The sequence below is a fragment of the Bufo bufo genome, chromosome 3 (genome assembly GCF_905171765.1).
Source record: "Bufo bufo chromosome 3, aBufBuf1.1, whole genome shotgun sequence".
NCBI lineage: Eukaryota > Metazoa > Chordata > Amphibia > Anura > Bufonidae > Bufo > Bufo bufo.
In genome coordinates, this window is record NC_053391.1 from 323,801,503 (window position 1) to 323,822,148 (window position 20,646).

At 45.0% G+C, this 20,646-nt stretch overlaps 1 protein-coding gene across 1 annotated transcript; it reads left to right on the forward strand.

Annotated features, from left to right (window-relative positions):
- The first annotated feature begins 12,905 nt into the window (after nucleotides 1-12,905).
- ATP5IF1 (ATP synthase inhibitory factor subunit 1) lies at nucleotides 12,906-20,416 on the forward strand. Its single transcript, XM_040424367.1, has 3 exons — nucleotides 12,906-13,101; nucleotides 17,394-17,506; nucleotides 20,133-20,416. Exons 1-3 carry the CDS (start codon nucleotides 13,024-13,026, stop codon nucleotides 20,275-20,277), a joined length of 336 nt encoding a protein of 111 aa, XP_040280301.1. The 5' UTR covers nucleotides 12,906-13,023; the 3' UTR covers nucleotides 20,278-20,416.
- Nucleotides 20,417-20,646: the final 230 nt, after the last annotated feature.

The following is a 20,646-nucleotide window of genomic DNA, read 5'->3' on the forward strand; positions in this document are numbered from 1 at the left end:
TAAGAACAGCAGCCGATATAACCACATTATCATAACACACATGACATGGAGAAGGGGAAGGACAAATTCAAGAATAGCAGTGGGTGCCAGTAACATGATATCAAGGTCATGAAGATGCCAGCAATCATCATATATACTTGCATATAGGAAACTGTGTCAACAACACAGGGTACTATCCAGACCAATGAAAGATGTGGCCCATAGTCAGTGTCACTGAATGAAACTAGTATATGAAATAAACTCATTCAGTCCAAAGGGCTTAATGGTCTGTAAGGTGAAGGTCCATTGAGCCTCTTTGCGGAGGAGAAGATTATTCACATAACCCCCTCGCGCAGAAGTTCTAACATGCTCAATTCCCTGGAATCTAATACAGTCGGTATTGTCAGGATGATATTTCAAAATATGCTGGGCAATTGGTGTATCAGCTTCATTAGAAATATCCTGCAGATATTCACCAATATGGCGCCTGAACTCACGTTTTGTTTTACCCACATATAGCAAGTCGCATAAGCAGGTTGCCATGTATACAACTCCAACCGTTCTGTAATTTATAAAGGTTTAAATCATGTATCTCTTTTTGGTGGTAGTACTTTCCACTATCCTTCCCTTCTTGATGACTTTGTATGCCACACACCCACTGCAGTTAAATGTGCCCGGTGGTCTGTTAGGTAACCAGGTATCCAGTGCCGGAGTAGAAAAAGCACTGTGTACTAATTTGTCCCTAATGTTACCACCTCTACAGAATGTGATCAGATCAGTAGATAATCTCCCACAAGGTGTCCCACTACTGGGTCTGACTGCAGGAGGCCCCAGCTATCTCTTAGAACCTTCCATATCTCCCTATGCGCTACATCAAATGTACCAATAATTCTCGTTTTAGAGTCATCAGCAGTAGTCACTTTCGGATGTAAGAGACTCTCTCTATTGCATGCAGCCGCATGATGATATGCCTTTCTAAGTGGTTCTGCTGGGTAGCCCCTCTGACTGAACCTGGTCCTCAAATCATTTGCAGCAATCTTAAAGTCAGCCCACTCCGAACAATTACGCCTCGCCCACAGATATAGTCCTTTGGGAATGCCACACTTCAACGGGAGTGGATGACCATTTTCCCATTTAAGTAGCTTATTGGTGGCTGTGGGCATTTTATACATACTGGTTTTGATTATCATATCCGAACCAATGTTGATGGAGAGGTCAAGAAACGTCAGTTTGGTGTCATGAATTTCACTTGTAAAATACAGACCAAGATCGTTCTGATTTAGGGCAGACACAAAATCTTTAAAGGCAGAGATGGTATCCTCTCACAGGATGAACACGTCGTCGATGAACCTCAGCCACAGCATAATGGACGAGGTCCATCGACTCATGCTCTCTCCAAAGACAACCTCTCTCTCCCAGCAGCCCAGGTAGAGATTTACAAACGTAGGGGCACAGGGACCGCCCATCGCAACTCCCCTGAGCTGGTGGAAGACCTGTCTGTCAAACAGAAATATGTTGTTCTGCAGGATAAAGGTCAGCAACTTGATAACAAAAACGTTGTGTGATCTCAGATGTGCACCCCTTTCTGCCAGAAATGCCCTCACAGCCTCACATCCTCTTTCATGTGGGATGGAGCTGTAGAGGGCTTCCACATCTAGACTGGCAAGGAGTGTGCCACTATCACAGACAACATCATTAAGACGTCTGAGCACGTCCATCAAGTCCCTTACATATGAAGGTGGACTCAACACGAAGGGACGTAAGATCACATCAACGTAATTGCTGATCTTTTCTCTGAGGGTCTGAAGCAATTACGTTGATGTGATCCTATGTCCCTTCGTGTTGAGTCTACCTTCATATGTAAGGAACTTGATGGACGTGCTCAGACGTCTTAATAACGTTGTCTGTGATAGTGATAGTGTGATCTAGGATGGCTCACGTATTCTATTTATATAATTTAGATGAAAATACCCACATTTTAACAATCTCAATAAAAGTTATATTTTAGCGACAGCATTTCAATAGTTAAACATAGTAACATAGTATATAAGGCCGAAAAAAGACATTTGTCCATCCAGTTCGGCCTGTTATCCTGCAAGTTGATCCAGAGGAAGGCAAAAAAAAACACAGGTACAAGCCAATTTTCCCCATTTCAGGGGACGTCAGCCCTTCGTTAAACCTAACTATGCGCAAGTACTTATCTGACTCGGACCTCCCAAAAATCCCACTAGAGGCTCTCACGGATTTAGACAAGCCCATATCGGAAGAGGAACTCACAGAAGCCCTAAAATCTATGCAACCCAGTAAAGCCCCTGGACCGGATGGACTACCGGCATCCTATTATAAGAAATACCTACCCCTCCTACAGACCCCACTTACTAAGGCTCTGAACGCAGTAGCAACAGGGTCTCCTTTCCCTAGAGATATGACGCATGCGCACATTACAGTCATACATAAAGAGGGAAAGAATCCAGCGGCCTGTGCAAGCTATCGCCCAATCTCATTGCTCAATGTAGACCTTAAGTTGTTTGCCAAAATCCTAGCCACGCCCCTAGTTCCTCTACTATCAAACTTTTTTTTTTAAATCAGATTTTTTTATTTGATTTTCAGAAGCATTTTAAGAACAAAGGTAACCCTACCTCCCCTCCCACCCCCCTCCCAATCCCAGAGTCTCGTGACCAATTGAGTCCAAAGTCCTCGGATCTTGTATTGAGTTTGGCAGTAAATCTTCATACACACATCATGCCCACATCATTTTCCATATTCCAGGTCATATATCACATGTCTGACTCATACTCATATTCGTCCCATCCGCACTTATTGTTCAAACACTCCATACTCATATCTTCCTTGCTCTTAATATCTAGAAGTATCAAGATAACACTATACAGCATAACTGTCCTATGGGCTAAATATACCACTGTAATGCTGCATCCAGGAAAACTACACCATCTCAAATTTTTTAATGGCCCCTCTCTTCTGGTAGACGTATTTCTCTATTTGAACCAGATTATGTACCCTAGCCTCCAGTTCCCACACCGTCGGTGGCAATATATCTATCCAGTGGAATGCAATACTTTTCCTAGCTTGATATAATACCCGTCCAATAGCCAGTTTCTTTTTTGCCATGCCCGGCAATATCTCAAAATGCCCCAATACACATATCAAAGGTGCAACGTCAAGGTTTACTTCAAAAACAGTGTTTATTAGTTCTATGACCTCTGTCCAATACCGCCTCAGTCTTGGACAGTTCCACATGAGGTGTATCAGGTCCGCATTGGATATGTCGCATCTTGGACAGAGGTCATTGTCCCTATACCTCATTTTTTTCAAGACCACTGGTGTTCTGTAAACCCTATGCAATAAGTACAATTGGGAGACTCTCTGCACTTTACTAACAGCTAGCAGCGGGCAATCCTCTAACACCTTTTCCCACTGTTCCTCAGTGAGGTCCGATATATCCGATTTCCACTTGGCAAATAATTGTAAAGTTGTATTTTTGGATTTGCATGTCAATAAATACACTGTAGTGAAGTGAAATAACACCATTAGTGGTACCACTTGTCGCTGTGAGATCTATAATACTGTGCTTTGGTGCAGGGGCAACTTTTACAGACCTATCTTGCGCTTTTATGGCGTGCCGAAGCTGCAAGTATAAATAAAAGAATTTCTTCGGAATATTAAATTCCTGTTGTAACTGTGTGAATTCTTTCAATACACCCTCCGAATATAGCTGAGTCATTCTATTAAGGTTATACGCGCTCCATACCCGTAATTCCGCAAGTTTGTCCAACTCTTTGTACATGTAATTAGGCCAAATTGGGGTATACGCCGTATATCCAGAGATCTTTGTTACATCTCTGGCCTTCCACCACACCCTGTGAATGGTGTTCAGCACTCCATAGCGACCCCCTTTAATATGAAAGGCACCCTCTTCCAATGCAGACATCAAGCATGTCCGCCCTACAAGAAATCTCACTATTTTCCCTGCCGTATTCACTTTCTCTATATCTCCCCATCCTCTAATATGCTGTAACTAACTCGACAAATAGTATAGCCACGGGTCCGGTAGGGCCAGACCTCCATTTGTTTTAGGTCGCCGCAGAGTACCAAGTTTAATACGGGGGACCCCCTTCTTCCAGATTAAGTCCCCAAACAGGGCATTTACTTTGTAGAAAAACTGAATCGGGACCCAACAAGGAGCATTATGGAGGAGATACAGTAACTGTGGCATCAAAATCATTTTTATGAGGTTAGTCCTTCCTACCATGGAGAGCGGCAGCTTAATCCATGTATTCACTTTATCTTTGAATCTGTTTAGTAGTGGCGTTAGGTTTAGGTTTTCGTAATCCCTAGTATCAGGGGTTATTTGGACACCTAAATACTTAAAGGATGTTACTATCGCTAGGCCCATGGCGTCCTCCGTGGTCGGAACATCTCCTTTAGTTAATGGCATTACTACAGACTTCGTCCAGTTAATACGGAGACCAGACATTGCTTCATAGTCATTAATGACCTGCATGGCTTCTTTAAGGGAACTTCTCCAATCCTCCATGAACAGTAACAGATCGTCAGCATAGAGAGCGACTTTTTCAGTCAGCTCCCCATACTGAAAACCCCTCACCGAGGTCGCCTGTCTCAAAGCCTCCGCCAAGGGTTCCACCGCCACCGCAAACAATAGCGGGGACAGGGGACACCCTTGTCTCGTCCCTCTATGTAACTCAAAGGGATCCGACAAGGCCCCATTAATTCGTAGCACAGCTTTCGGGGATGCATACAAAAGTTGTATCCACTCAATGTATTGGCTCCCAAAGCCCATCCTCTCCAGTACTAGCCATAAATATCGCCATTCCACACTGTCGAATGCCTTGGCCGCATCAAGAGATGCGACCGCCGCACACGAGGTGTGGACCTGACTCGCCTGAATATTTATAAAAAGTCTTCTGACATTGACAGCAGTGGAGGCATTTGGCATAAATCCCGCTTGGTCTGTATGAATAAGCATCGTAATGACCTGATTTAATCTATTCGCCATCACTTTTGCCAACAGTTTCACGTCAGTCTGAAGGAGCGAGATAGGTCTGTAGGAATCAGGTTCTTTGTCATCTTTACCGGGTTTCGGGATAAGCACAATGACAGCCTCATTCATCGAGGCAGGTAGGCACCCCGTTCTCTTCGCCTCCTTACAGACCTCCAGCAACTGCGGCAAGAGTATGTCCGAAAATCTTTTATACAGTTCAGGTGGTAGCCCATCCCTCCCTGGTGACTTATTATTGGACATGGATCCCAGGGAATCCTCCAGCTCCTTAACGGTTATTGGGGCATCTAACATATCCCTGTGTTCTCTCGACAGGGTACGCAGTGGCAACTGTTGTAGAAATTCGCGAATTTGCTCATCTGAGGCAGTTATCTTAGATTCATACAATGATGAATAGAAGGACTTCATAATATTTACTATCATGTCGGGGTCGTCCCTTAGTATTCCCTCAGAATCCCTAAGCGTCGCTATATATGATGTCTGCTGTTGGGCTTTAGAGATTAAGGCCAGCATTCTCCCCGCCTTTTCGCCCTCCTCATAATAGGACTGTTTCTGAAAGAATCTCCTATTCTTTGCATTCTGCAGCAATTTCTCATTCAGCTTTTCTTGCGCCTCTTTCCACTGCTCCTCAGTGTCCGCTGTTGGAGCGGCGACATGCGCTGCCTCCAAGAGCTCCACCGCGGTAGTTAGTTTTTGTACTGTTAGTTTAGTCTCAGTCTTCTTAGCATTGATATCCACTATTAGCAGCCCTCTTAGATACGCCTTCATGGCGTCCCATACCACCAATTTAGTTGCCGATGGTAGATTAATGTCAAAATATTCCTTCATTTTATCCCCTATTCCTCCCATATCTGGTAACACATACAGCCAGTGTGGGTTAAACTTCCAAACCATATTTCTCCTTATCATGCTGGGCTGAAAGTCAGCAACCGCCAGTACCGGAGAGTGGTCCGATAATTTACGAGGTAGGTATTTGACATCTCGGATCAAATGTCCCATGCTAGCATTCCCCAATATGAGGTCTATCCTTGATAAGGAATCATAGGTAGAGGAGACACATGAATATTGTTTCATCAATGGATTTCTTAATCGCCAAAAATCTAACAAGAGGGACTCCTGCAGAAGCTTTCCAAACAGCGAGAGGCCACACCCAGAAGGATGTGATCCCCCTCCCATCCTATCTAGTGCAGGGTTAACAATATTATTAAAGTCTCCCATAACTATGACCGGGACGTCCGGTACGTCCATTAGGTAACTCAAAATAGCCTTAAGCACTTGTGGAGAGTAAGGCGGAGGGATGTAAACCCCTATTATTACACATGAGACATTATACAGCGTGCAATGTAAATATATATATCTACCCTCCTTGTCTATCATATTTGAGATGCATTTAAATGCTATAGATTTATGTACTAGAATGCTCACTCCCCTCGCATATGTAGAGTATGTAGCATGGTAGCAGTGTCCAGCCCAATGCGGACTGAGCAGTTTTGTTTGGTCCTCTAGTAAGTGTGTTTCCTAGATGCAGCATATCACAGGGCAATGTTGCTTGACATTATCTAAAATAGCCCTTCGTTTAATACCCTCCTTCACCCCTCTGGTATTCCAGCTAAGGAAGTGAACTTTCCCTGCCATAATAATATTTTGGTCATCAGGTTAGTAAGACGGATGTATTCTCGGGAATCCATTATTACAGGGCACAATAAATTCCACTTTTCATGTTTTAGGACTCTGTCTGTAGAACTTTGAGAAGTCATGGTCACACCTCACAGACTCTAACTAATAGAAGTATAAACCCCCCCCCCTTCCCTTCCCCTATCAATAAATTGAACAAAGAACTAAACTATACCCCCCTCTCAAAAACGGAAAGGGGCACTTTAGCCACCACAGCGGGGCCCCACTACTGACACCTGTGTTATCAGGCCCGTGGGATCCAATAAACACTCGCCGCCCAGGCCAAGAACCTGTAGTAGGCCTATTCACCCAAGATGTAGGGCGGATCTACAGTACCTATCTCTATAGGAAAAAACAGCAGCAACAGCAATAGAAACCCCCCCCCTCCTTCCTCCCTCCAAAGTGTACGTTAAACTTAACAAATATACAACATACACCATCGCTCTCTGCACCTCTCAAAACAATAGGTATTGAACCCCATACAAAATGTCTCCCCCACTCTTATCCAGCTTTTTAGACAGGAGTGATTACATTCTATACAATTGAACCCCTAGCAATAATAACAGTTTTGCCATTCACACTGCCACCCATACCATCCAGCACATCACACATCCTTATCAATGACTGTGCCGATTATCACCGCCTCTTCTGGTCTTCAGTTCCCTTCTGCCGCCAGCTGTCCCTCGTGTTGGTCCAGCCATTTTCTCGCCTCTTCCGGATTTTCATGGAAAGTTGTAGTCCCCAGGGCCACTATCCGCAGTTTGGCAGGGTACATCATGGAGTACGCAACCTTCAGGGATCGCAGTTGCTTCTTTATGACTAGGAATTTCGCTCTCCGTCTTTGCACCTCTTGAGAGAAATCAGGATACAGAGACACTTTATTTCCATCAATCTTAAGATCTTCCATCTCCCTGGCCTTCCTCAGGATAATGTCCCGGTCTCTGTAATGCAGCAATTTTACCAGCATGGGTCTCAGAGGCGCCCCCGGTGGTAACGTTCTGGTGGGAACTCTATGAGCTCTCTCTATAGCAAAAAACTGTGTCAGCACCTCCGCTCCAAACTGATTCTTAAGCCAGGTTTCAAAAAACTCTGCCGGGCAATTCCCTTCAGCCTTCTCAGGGATGCCAACTATTCTGATGTTATTCTGGCGGGCCCGGTTTTCCAGGTCATCTTGTTTGGCAGCAATTACATCCACCCTCCTGGCGTACTCTATCATGTCCCTTCTCAGGGGGGGCAAGATATCTTCCACCGCGCCCATTCTGTCTTCCAGGGCTGTGGTGCGTTCTGCCAGTTTTCTCATATCAATGCGGACAATGGTGACATCCTCTTTTATGGCTCCCACCTTTTCAGTAAGAGTTGCCAATGACTTGCTGCAACCAGTTATGGCTGCCATTACATCTTTCAGAGTGGGTTCATCCGCATCAGACTCTGCTGCCCCCATAGTATTTGCATCTTTGTCAGGGCACAGTGGAGAAAACCTGTTACTCTGGTCAATGCACTCCCCAGATGATTCCTCTATTTCAGGGTCAGAGTCCATTTGTATGTCCCCCTTCACAGCCGCTTGCCTTTTTTGGGACCCTTTGCTTACCGCTCCTGCAGAGGACATGGCAAATCTTTCAAGCCTGGCCGCAGCGTCCCGCTGTGTCTCTGCTGCCCGACCCTGTCTTCCTGGAGTTGCTGCGCCGGCGCCATCTTGGGCCTCTCTCTCCCCAGCTCTCCCGTCCTTTTTCAGCTTCATTTTGCAAGCAGACGGAGCAACCGATGCGATCCAAAGGTCGGCGGTGTATTTAGGAGTCGATCCGGAGCCTTTCCCCAGTACTTGGAGCAGCTTTTTGTTGGGTTTCAGGATGTTATTACACACGGTGCAGAGGAGCTCGGCCGGCTTGCTGCAGCTCAAATGCACCGCTTAGCTCCGCCCCTCTACTATCAAACTTGATTCATTCTGACCAAGTTGGTTTCATACCATCCAGAGAAGCTCGAGACAACACTACCAAAGTACTGAACTTGATTCATCAAGCTAAATTACAGCTCACACCTTTCTGCCTTTTGTCAACAGATGCCGAAAAGGCATTTGATAGTGTGAACTGGCAGTGGTTATTTGAAGTCTTAAACCATGTAGGCATAGCTGGCTCAATGTTGACCTGGATCCGTTCCCTTTATACCAGCCCCTCTGCTGCGACTAAAGTGAATGGGGTTTTATCATCCACCTTTGAAATTAGAAACGGGACCCTAGAGGTTTGTCCCCTCTCCCCCTTAATTTTCGTACTGTCACTTGAACCTCTACTCCGAATGGTTCGGATGAACGCTAATATTACGGTCCAGGAATATAAAATTGCTGCATACGCAGATGATCTGATGTTCACAATCACTAGGCCTCTGACCTCTTTCCAGAACCTGATCTTTGAATTTAATAAGTACCAGACTATGTCCAATCTAAAAATTAACTTAAAAAAATTGGAGGCTTAGAATATTTAGCTGACTAGCTCGTTGGAATCTAATCTAGCAACCTTTTTCCCATTCCAGTGGACAGCTAGAGCGGTCAAATATTTGGGAACATGGATGCCAAGAGACCTGAAGGAAATATACAGCAGTAATTACACCCCTCTGTTAGGTCGAATATGGGAAGATCTCAATAAATGGTCAAATGGCATGTACACATGGTTTGGCCGTTGCGCTATTTTTAAGATGAATGTTCTCCCTCGTCTGCTATACCTTTTTCATACACTCCCAATAAAACTACCCCCAGCTTCTTTGTTACAATACATCGAGACCTTTTTAAATTTATCTGGGCAGGTAGGATCCTGAGGCTGGCACGCTCTCTGCTTCATGTCCCGAAGGAGCGGGGGGGCCTAGGGATTTCGGATCTCCGAAAATACTGTGCTGCTACCATGCTTCAGCATGTAATAGACTGGTGTCGTCACGCTCCTTTTACGCAATAGGTGAACATTGAACATCGGAGTTCCCGGACTCTTCTCGCACTCTTGCCTTGGGCAGGGGTGCGGACTCCGACTGTGCTCTCTGTCCACCCCACCATAGGCCCTACCCTACTCCAATTCCACAAATACACTGAGGGGAGCACATTATCGCCCCCACACCTTCCCCATTATTTCCTGTCTTGTGACACCCAGAATTCCTAGTTAGTTGGTCTGCAGGCCCATTGATGCAATGGCGTTTGAGTGATAAATGTCGGGCTCCCTTCTTTAGAACTACAGGGAGATGGCTCACATACTCTGAACTACAGAATCTGTCGGATCCTTTTGCCCTAGGACCATGGAGGGCTAGATAAATATCACATTTCCTTTCCTTGATCCCTTCATCCCCGGGCTTTGATAGGCCTCTTACTCCGTTTGAAAAGGTGTGCGTCGGCTCAGATTTACACCGACACTCTTTATCTGAGTTTTATAAGGCGTTGGTAATGCCGCATCCGGTCTTCCATCCTCCATATATTGACAAATGGAGCTCTGATCTTGGAGTTGACATTTCCCCGAGCAATGACCAAAACTATACCATTTCACACATAAATCATCCATCTCCAGTAAAATCCAGGAAGCAAGCTACAAAATACTGTCTAGGTGGTACTATGTTCCGACTCATCTCCAGAAAATGTTTCCCTCAGTATCTCCAGTATCTCACATCTTGGAGATGTGAGTCGGCGCAGGGTACATTTAGTGTAGTAGGCACTGTAGTAAACTCAGACATTTCTGGGAGTCGGTACATAAGACCATAGCCTCAATCTTCTCCTTTCCTATACCAAATTCCCTGGGCTTCTTTTTGTTACTCCTCTTGGACCTACCCAGCCGCTTGCTTAAAAAAATCTATTTTGCGTCACCTAGTTAATGCAGCGAGAGCCTGCATCCCAGTCAGATGGAAATCCCCTTTCCCACCCTCAATGGACATGTGGATCAATAAGGTCGAGGATATCCGGAGAATGGAGGAACTGACTGCTCTTCTGAAAAACTCCCATGAGGCATGTATTTCGGCATGGACCCCATGGTTTTTGTTCCAGAACACACCGGAATACCAAGCTCTTCTAGCTTAAAGGGGTTCTGCACTTTGTTTAAACTGATGATCTATCCTCTGGATAGATCATCAGCATCTGATTGGCAGGGGTCGGGATCCCCGCCGATCAGCTGTTTGAGAAGGCAGCGGCGCTCCAGCAGCACCGCGGCCTTCTCACTGTTTACCGCCGCCCCAGTGACGTCACGACTAGTATCAACTGGCCTGGGCGGGGCTAAGCTCTGTTCACTTGAATGTAGCTTAACCCAGCCCAGGCCATTTATACTAGTTGTGATGTCACTGGGCCGGCGGTAAACAGTGAGAAGGCTGCGGCGCTGCTGGAGCGCCGCTGCCTTCTCAAACAGCTGATCGGCGGGGGTGATCAGATGCTGATGATCTATCCAGAGGATAGATCATCAGTTTAAACAAAGTGCGGAACCCCTTTAAAGGGGACCTCTATTTTAATAATTTTTTTTTCTTTCTTTCTTCTCTCCCTTGTGTATACCTAATGGCTTATTTATCTATTTATTTTCTTGTCCTTCCATATTCCATCCTTCTTGTTACAGTCCTTCTCTCCCCTATTGATATCCCAACCTCCCTTTGTGTATGAAAAGTGTTGCACTTAAAGTATAGGTGATCTGATAATGATTGTACTTTTCCGTTCACGCATGAACATCCTTAGGATCTTCGTGCTTTGATTTCCTTTGATTTGCTCCGCTTTATTAGGCTGACCTACACAGTCTGGTTTTGTCTAGTAGACCGAACATATTTGCGCTGTTTTTGATATGCCAAAGATTACTCTCCACACATTTATATGATTGACATGTTTTATTTGGATGATAAGACATTTGTACTTGGCTTTTATATGCCCACTTAAATAAAAAATTTATAAAAAAATAAAAAATAACATGTTCACTAAATTTTACAATTATTACAGGGATACCAAACAATGTTTTACAATATTTAATAGAAAGCATGTTACAAAAATACGTTTGTCATGATGGTTTTTTCTTTTCTTTTTTTTTAGTAACAATAACTTTGCATATAAATTTAATTTTACCATAAAAGAAAAGCTGGAAAGTAAAAGTTATGTTTTTCTGCCATAACTGTTACTAAGGCTACATGCACACGACCGTAAGTGTTTTGCGGTCCATATGTCATTCGTTTTTTTTTTTTTGCGGATCCATTGTAACAATACCTATCCTTGCCCGCAAAACGGGCAAGAATAGGACATGTTCTATTTTTTTTTGCGGGGCTACGGAACGGACATACTGATGAGGACAGCACGCGGTGTGCTGTCTGCATTTTTTGTGGACCCATTGAAATTATTTTACAAGTCTCTGATGGGAACTGAACCCCAGATCTTCTATATGGCAGGCACGATTCTGTCTCCGGCTGCCGCTGTTAACTGAGTTTCAGCGGCGCACCGCACATGCACGAGACTTATGCGATCCCGGCCGCACTGCAGGGTGTCAATCTAACAAAAGAAGGGACGGTTAGGGGGCGTGCTTATCTTGACTTGAAGCAATGAAGCCACTGCCCCCTTGACTTCAAGCTAGCCGGTAAGATAGCGCTGATGGCGCTTAAAACATTGTTTTTTGAATCTATGGAGCATCAGACTACCGGATCAAACACATGATTAATAACAGACTGCGGGCTACTATGAGGTAATGCTGGCGGTTTTATATGCGTTTTTGAGGTGACAGGTTCCCGTTAAAGTCTTACTTATTTGTATGGCAAATGGCCTGATGCAAAAGAAAAAAAAAAGTTATGGCTGTTATGGCTATGAAATAGAGAAATGCTGGTGAGCGGATGGAGTCCACATGGTTTGCTCATATTGGGCTCTAAAAATCCTGGTGGCAACCCTGGGTCCAGGGGCAGAACTGAAATAGGTGCAGGGTATTTTTCTGGCTCATTCAATTTTGGCTGCATTTTATATTAAAATAACAGGAAACGTACTTTAAATATATCTCGTGCCAAGAGCAAGTAATTTAACAGCTGAGGTATATTCTGTCGTATTTGCTGTTTTTAATGAGCCCAATAGCGTTAATAGCTATAAATGTATAAGTACATATGCGCCTGCGCGTCTAAATAGAAACAATAGCGCAAAAAAATTTGGGGCATAATAAGAAATCCAACCAGTAGCACGCCGCAAATAGAATGTGGACTACGCGTGCGCAGAAAACAAGTAGGCTTGGAACGCACGAACCACACGCACGTACTGCGCATGCGTGAACGTTAACCATAAGAGGCAGCTTGACATTGACGTTTTTCTCGTTACCTCCCACAATCCTCTGTGCACTAGTGCAGACGCCAAGGTCAGGATTGCCAGAAAGATGGCAGCTCATATGCGGTTGTTTCAGGGAGGTCTCAGAAATCTTGTGTACGTGCAGATGCGGCGTTCTTCTGATCAGGTAACAGAGTGAGCTCTACAAGGCGGGCGGGCGGGATTGCGTCCGTTTGGGTTTAGCTGCTGTAGTCAGGTAATGGGCGGAGGGCAGAGCCATGTGTGAGGCCCGTCAGTGCCCGGTTCTCGGTGCGTGCTGAGTCATGCTGGGAGGCTTCTGCCTGCAGTGTAGAAGAGATGTAATACACCTCTATTGTGGAGTGACTACAACTCCCAGCATGCTTGGAAAGCCTGCAGCAAGACACCCACAGGTTGCAGGCCGTCAGGGAATGCTGGGAGTTGTAGTCACACCGTTACATAGTGGATGATCATGTTAGAACTATTGTGTATGTCCGCACTAGTGTCATTATAGAGATGGCAGCAGATTCTGCCCAGGGAATAGTGACTTCCCAAACTTCTGTCCCTTGTATGCAAATCTTAGCCCTCCCAGAAAATGGCCCCTTGGAACAATCACCTGATAGGCCTGTGTCAGGGCCAGCTGCCAACCTGGTGCAATTCAGATGAGCAGTTATCCATGTAACACAAGGTTCTTTGGCACTGAGGCTCTCTGTTCTGGCTCATAAAGTGGTGTCCTGAGCAAGGGACCACCATCTGATGTCCTCTCTAATGCAGAGGGTGTCTGTTCATGAGACTACCCACCCTAATGCCTAGCTACACAGAGCTCAGGTGTAATGGATTCCACTACCAGGAACTATAACTTATGGCCCTTGGTAGCGGAAGCCATAACTGAATCCCTAGATAACCCGAACCTTGTATGCATCTTTTGCGGCCCCATTAATTTGAGTGGGTCCGCATCCAAGCCGTAAAAACTGCGGCTCGGATGCGGACCAAAACGGTAGGGTGATTGTCAATCAGGCAGGCGAGGAGGTCACAGAGTTCCAGGTACAGGGGCTAAACAAAGTGTGGGAGAAGGTTCAGAGAGGGTAAAGGGAATGGGGCCCTGTGATCCATCTATATAATGTCAATGATGTAGTGAATGTATGAGGTTTTTACAATGTGTGTATGTCTATATACATATTGTTGCCAGAAAGAGAAAAATTGATCATTAATAAATTATTAAATAATTAAAAATTGACAATTATAATCGTTAAAGTAAAAAAAAATTATGCAGCCTTTTGGCACAGACATTAGTAAAACTTGGCAATTTCTGTGGGAAAAGATTCAGCAGAACTTGTTTGATTCATTGAAATCTCTTCTCGTTCTGAGCTTTGAAGTCAAGGAGGTGGTCCTATCAGTGATTGACAGCTATCTCCATATGTAGGACTTCAAAGCCCAGAATGAGCAGGAATTTAGGTGTATACATTACAAGTTATACTAAGTCTTTTCCTACAAAACTATACATCATTCTGCTCAGCTCTGCCTGTAGATCAGGTATCATGGTCAGCAAGGCAGGTTTCCTTTAAAGCAGGCATGCACAACCTGCGGCCCTCAAGCTGTTGCAAAACTACAACTCCCAGCATGCCCAAACAGCCTACAGGTATCGGCCTACAGCAGGGCGTTGTAGTGTTACAACAGCTGGAGGGCCGCAGGTTGTGCATCCCTGCTTTAAAGGGTCACTGAGCTTTCTAGAAGCTTTTGATGTGTCATAATGGCACATGGTTTTGAGGAACCGTTCATACTGCAAGTTTTCCCAACAGAAGGTGCATTAATGGGGTCCTACTGCATGAGGAACAGAGCCCTAAATAATAACTTGGAATTTTTACATAAGAAATTTCTTCCCTGTACATTTTGTTGATAATTTCTATTATGTAAAGAGGATATGGACAATTTTGTCAGTCATGGTTTCTGATGCCAATAATAGTGACAGGCACTATACACCCTTTTGTCTGACAAGGCAGGTATTTTCCTCCCAGCATGTGCTGCTGGGCTGATTTACAGCCAGGTGAGGTGAAATACCGGACCGGGTTTTGGCAGCACCTGGCTGTCCTTAAATAGGCAGCTGGGCTCAGAAGCGGGGTCTCTGTGTTGGGATCTCGGGGCCTTGTGTCTGGATGAAGACTTGCTGCCTGTTTGGCATGAAAACAGGTTTTCATGCCAAAAAAGGTTGGTGCTGCTATCAGCAAGGACTCTTTGAGGCAGAATTGCCGCATGGTGTGAATTACCACCAACACCGCAAGGTGACTTTTTGTTTGAATATGACTGCTTGCTTGTTTTGTCACTTGCCTAAAGTGTGAATAAAACACTGAACTGTTTGATCCAAAGAACTTGTTGTTGCCTTTTATACTGCGTCCGCTAATCCTGTCTACCAGAGCAAAACCCCACACTATGTACATCGGACCTAGTTAATCTATTTATGCACTGAAATGAATTACCGTATATAAATCATCAAAAATATATATATATATATATATAGTATGCGATATAAATTTGTGCCACGATATGGATTTTGAGCATATCGCTGGACCGCGATATGATCGCGCTCTCTGCGCGCACCATCTTCTCCTGAGCCGGCACACTGGAGAAGGAGAGAGTCCCTCCCCACTGTGCGCGGCTGCCGCTGACCACCAATGACAAGAGGAGGAGGGGAGGGACTGACTGTAAATCATTGAGTTTTCACGATCTCAGTGAGCGCGTGAAAACTCAAATCCGATGGTATATTCTAACCCCCAGGCGTTCCCATGGTGACAGGGATGCTTGCCTGGGGGTTAGACTATACAGGGCCACGCCGCTGACAGTAGAACATTTAAAAACTAATCAGTAACTTTAACTTTATTCATTGGTGATCTCTTTACTGTATACCTTACTAGGTCTTAGCTCCGGTAACAGCAGGCAGTGCAGGCGGGCGGTGCTCACTCACTGACGTCACGCGCCTGCGCCGCCTAGTGGGAGGAGCAGGCGCGTGACGTCAGTGAGTGAGCACCGCCCCCCGCACTGCCTGCTGTTACCGGAGCTAAGACCTAGTAAGGTATACAGTAAAGAGATCACCAATGAATAAAGTTAAAGTTACTGATTAGTTTTTAAATGTATTCCTGTGAGCGTCGGGGGGGGGGGGGGGGGGGGGATCTGTGGATGGCACTGTTTAGGGGAGGGGGGGGGGATCTGTGGATGGCACCGTTTAGGGGAGGGGGGGGGGATCTGTGGATGGCACCGTTTAGGGGAGGGGGGGGGGATCTGTGGATGGCACCGTTTAGGGGAGGGGGGGGGGATCTGTGGATGGCACCGTTTAGGGGAGGGGGGGGGGGGGATCTGTGGATGGCACCGTTTAGGGGAGGGGGGGGGATCTGTGGATGGCACCGTTTAGGGGAGGGGGGGGGGGATCTGTGGATGGCACCGTTTAGGGGAGGGCGATCAGCTCCCTGCTGCTGTGTGCACAAAGCACAGGGCAGCAGGGAGAGTGTAAAGTCCTATTCACCCTAATAGAGCTCTATTAGGGTGAATATGACAAGGGTTCTACGTTCTAGCCCTTAAGGAGACTAATAGTTATTAAATAAAAAGTAAAAAAAATTTAAACTCGCCCCCCAAATATAGAAAACAATATATTGCGATATATATCGCACATGCTTAAAATTATCTCGCAATATAGATTTTAGGCCATATCGCCCACCCCATATATATATATATATATATATATATATATATATATATATATATATATATATATATATATATATATATATATATATATATATATTTTTTTTTTGATTCTAAGTTGAATTGTAGGGAAATAGTTCATGAGTTGATGGCCATCTTAAAATAGCTGCTATTTTATGTAAAAAAACGTCTTCTAGATTTGTATACATATACGTTTTTATCAGGGGGATGCCAACATATCAGTACCGTTTTGTCTAATGAATTGGCTTTGATTGCAGGGGAACAAACATTCATTCAATAGTCAAGCAAAATATGGCCAATTGCTAAATCAGATTAAATAGTAAGAGGAGGTGTTCGTTCATTTAGCAGTTAAGTAAAATGTTGCCAATTGTAACACATTAGTGAGTGTAATTACATTACCATCCTAGAAGAATTGCTCTGAAATACCGATATGTGGGATTCCTGTTGGTAGCGCACAGGTTACGTGATGCAGCCGCTTGCCGTACTGAGCTCAGCAAGTTGAATTCTCCCGGCATCACACGTGGTCGGGGGTGGTGTTTAGATGGTGTGGATAGTCGGCGCAGCCTTTACAACAGAATAGGTATGCAGAGTCTTTATATCGAGATGAATAATAACCAATGGTGAGGATGGTTATCGCCTTATCGTATGGCAGTGCACCCATATTTCCATATCTAAGAGGGTGAGCCCCTGCTTTACCTAATATGGTTTCTGATTCAGTCTGTGACAGATTTTTTACATTCTTTGCAGTTAGGAGAGTTGGGTAAAGGAGCCGGAAAAGGCGGAGGTGGTGGAGGTGCAGTGAGGGATGCTGGAGGAGCTTTCGGGAAACGCCAGGCTGCTGAGGAAGAGAGATATTTCAGGTAAGTTGGCTTTTCTCACTAGTTTTGTTTGGTTGCATAAGGCTGGAGACCACCTGGATATAGCATAGCTGTTTCTCTTACTGTATAAAGGGGAATGGCATCTTTTAGGGTACTTTCACACTTGCGGAAGAGTGATCCGGCAAGCAGTTCCGTCGCCGGAACTGCCTGCCAGATCAGGCAATCTGCATGCAACCGGACAGCATTTGTAGGCAGATCTGGATGCGGATCAGTCTCTCAAATGCATTCCAAGAACGGATCAGTCTGTCTGTTTTTCATACAGACAAACGGATCTGTTTCTATTTTATTTCACATTTTTACCGCATGCGCAGACTGGAAGGACTGATCCGGCATTGCAGTATTTTGACTGCTGGATCCGGCACTAAACAATTCCCATGGGAAAAAAATGCCGATTCCGGCAAGTGTTCAGTATTTTTGGTTGGAGATAAAACCGTAGCATGCCGCGGTATTATCTCCGTCCTGAACAGTCAAAAAGACTGAACTGAAGACATCCTGAACGGATTGCTCTCCATTCAGAATGCATGGGGATAAACCTGATCAGTTCTTTTCCGGTATAGAGCCCCTGTGACGGAACTCAGTGCCGGAAAAGAATAACGCTAGTGTGAAAGTACCCTTACAGGGGTTTTTCTGGATTGGGCAGAAGTTATCCAAAGTGGAGGGGAGGGGGGAAAATAAAATAATACCTTGGAAAATAGCTTTTCAGTTCCAGTAAAATCACATCAAAACATGACTGCTGCAGCCAATAACTGTCCACCCTCTCATGATTAACCTGCAGAAGGAACCAAGGACTTAACAGATTTTTGCCTTGTGTTAAAATGAGTTTTAACAGTTTAAAGGGATTCTCCAGGCTGTTTAGGAAATGAGTCCGTCCTGTGGTGGATAGTTTAGTTAGTACTTAGCCCTCCATTGTTCTGCCCAGGTCCCAATTGGATGTGTGCCCTTCTCTTCAGCTGTAGTAAATGCAGCTGAACAGGAAGAGAAGGCCACACATCCAGGCGAGACCTGAGCATAAGGGCCAACAGCCTGTGTGTAAGTAGCAGGGATTGCAGCATCAGCGACGCGATGGAGGTAACTACTATCTCTCTTCCACAGGACAGAAGAGAACTGATTGAATGAGTGTTTGTTGCATACTGAGTGTCAGCTATTGGGCCAACCGCTCTCCTTCTGTGCCGCCACAAATAGAGACCCCTGCAAGTTTCACAATCTATGGTTGACACTGTGTAAGCAAAGACAGTCAGAGACCCGTGTGACCGTATGAGTGATGTGAGGAGTTTGTGTTGCTAGGAAATGTAGTATCACAGGGCGACTATTTAGCTGGATGGACCAAGTCTGCCAATGAAGAAGCTGCTAGTGGCTTTCCACTCTGGTATCCATATCACTTGATAGGGGTTTTCCAGTTTTATGCAGCTAAGGCCCCTTTCACACGGGTGAGATTTCCACGTGGGTGCAATGCGTGAGGTGGAATGCATTGCACCCGCACTGAATCCGGACCCGTTCATTTCTATGGGGCTGTGCACATGAGCGGTGATTTTCACGCATCACTTGTGCGTTGCGTGAAAATTGCAGCATGCTCCTCTTTGTGCGTTTTCCACGCAATGCAGGCCCCATAGAAGTGAATGGCGCTGCGTGAAAATCGCAAGCAAGTGCGGATGCGGTGTGATTTTTCACGCATGGTTGCTAGGAGATCGGGATGGGGACCCGATCATTATTATTTTCCCTTATAGCATGGTTATAAGGGAAAATAATAGCATTCTGAATACAGAATGCATAGTACAATAGGGCTGGAGGTGTTAAAATAAATGTAACTCTCCTTAATCCACTTGCTCGCGCAGCACAGATTCTCTTCTGTCTTCATCTTTGCTGTGCACAGGAAAAGGACCTGTGATGACGTCACTGCGGTCATCACATGGTCCGTCACATGATAATCACCATGGTGATGGATTATGTAATGAGCGCAGTGACGTCATCAAAGGTCCTATTCCTCAAAGAAGACAGAAGAAAAGCCGGGCTGCGCGATTAAGGGGAGTTCATTTTTATTTTTTAAACCCCCTCCAGCCCTATTGTACTATGCATTCTGTATTAAGAATGCTATTTTTCCCTTATAACCATGTTATAAGGGAAAATAATAAAATATACACAACATGTTTTGCACTCGCGCTGAAAAATCGTGCATATTCCCCGCAACGCACTCGCATCTTGGCCGGGCCAAAAAAATGCCGCCCGTGTGAAAGAGGCCTAAACCTTATTCATTGTATGTGGAGACTTATTCTGCTTTAGCACTGTGCCCTCTACACTGTTCCCATCATGGGGGTACTTCACAGTGGATGGGGTGGGGACACAACATTAAGCCAGTGCTGCAGTGACTTTACTCTCAAAATTGTGGGATTCCCCAGGGTATTCTGGTCTTACTTCGTATTTGTAACTCCTAACCAGGAGTGGATCCAAAAGATAGCCAAAGTGCAGCAGTTTCCATTATAGTCTCTCTGTAGGTGCCTCTCTTGGGTTTTGGCTTGCAAATACTGAGACAAAATACTGACCATGTAAAAGTGGCCTTAGTTTTCTTGATGAAAAGCTGCAGCTTAACTTCTGTCCCCAATATATCCCACAGGCAAAAAGAGCAGGAACAACTAGCTAATTTGAAAAAGCATCATGAAGAAGAGATCAGTCATGCCAAGCAGCAAATTGAATATTTGGAGAAAGAAATTGAGAGAAACAAGAGAAAGATCAAGAATCTGAAACGTGATGATGACTGATTCAACACATCAGCACTTGTTGGTTTCCCTGCACTTCAGTTTGTGGCTGGTACATTATAACAAGCTTGCTATTGCCTAAATACAAGTTGTGATGTCTTTTTAAATATATTGAATAAAGATAACCTATTTCATTCATTGACCTGTTTTGTGTGCTCTGCTCTTCCTGTGTTTGTGTGGGTTTTCACTCTCGCAGACTCCATACAGATGTTGTACTTGGTCTGATTCGAACCTGCTAACCATTGTGCTAAGAATCTTCAAATGCCACTAGGTTCAGAGTAGGGAGGTATCCTGGTATTGCTATGAGGAAGGTTTTCCCGAATCAGTGCGGTTTACCATCACACAGGAGGATGGGGGCTGCTGCATACACGC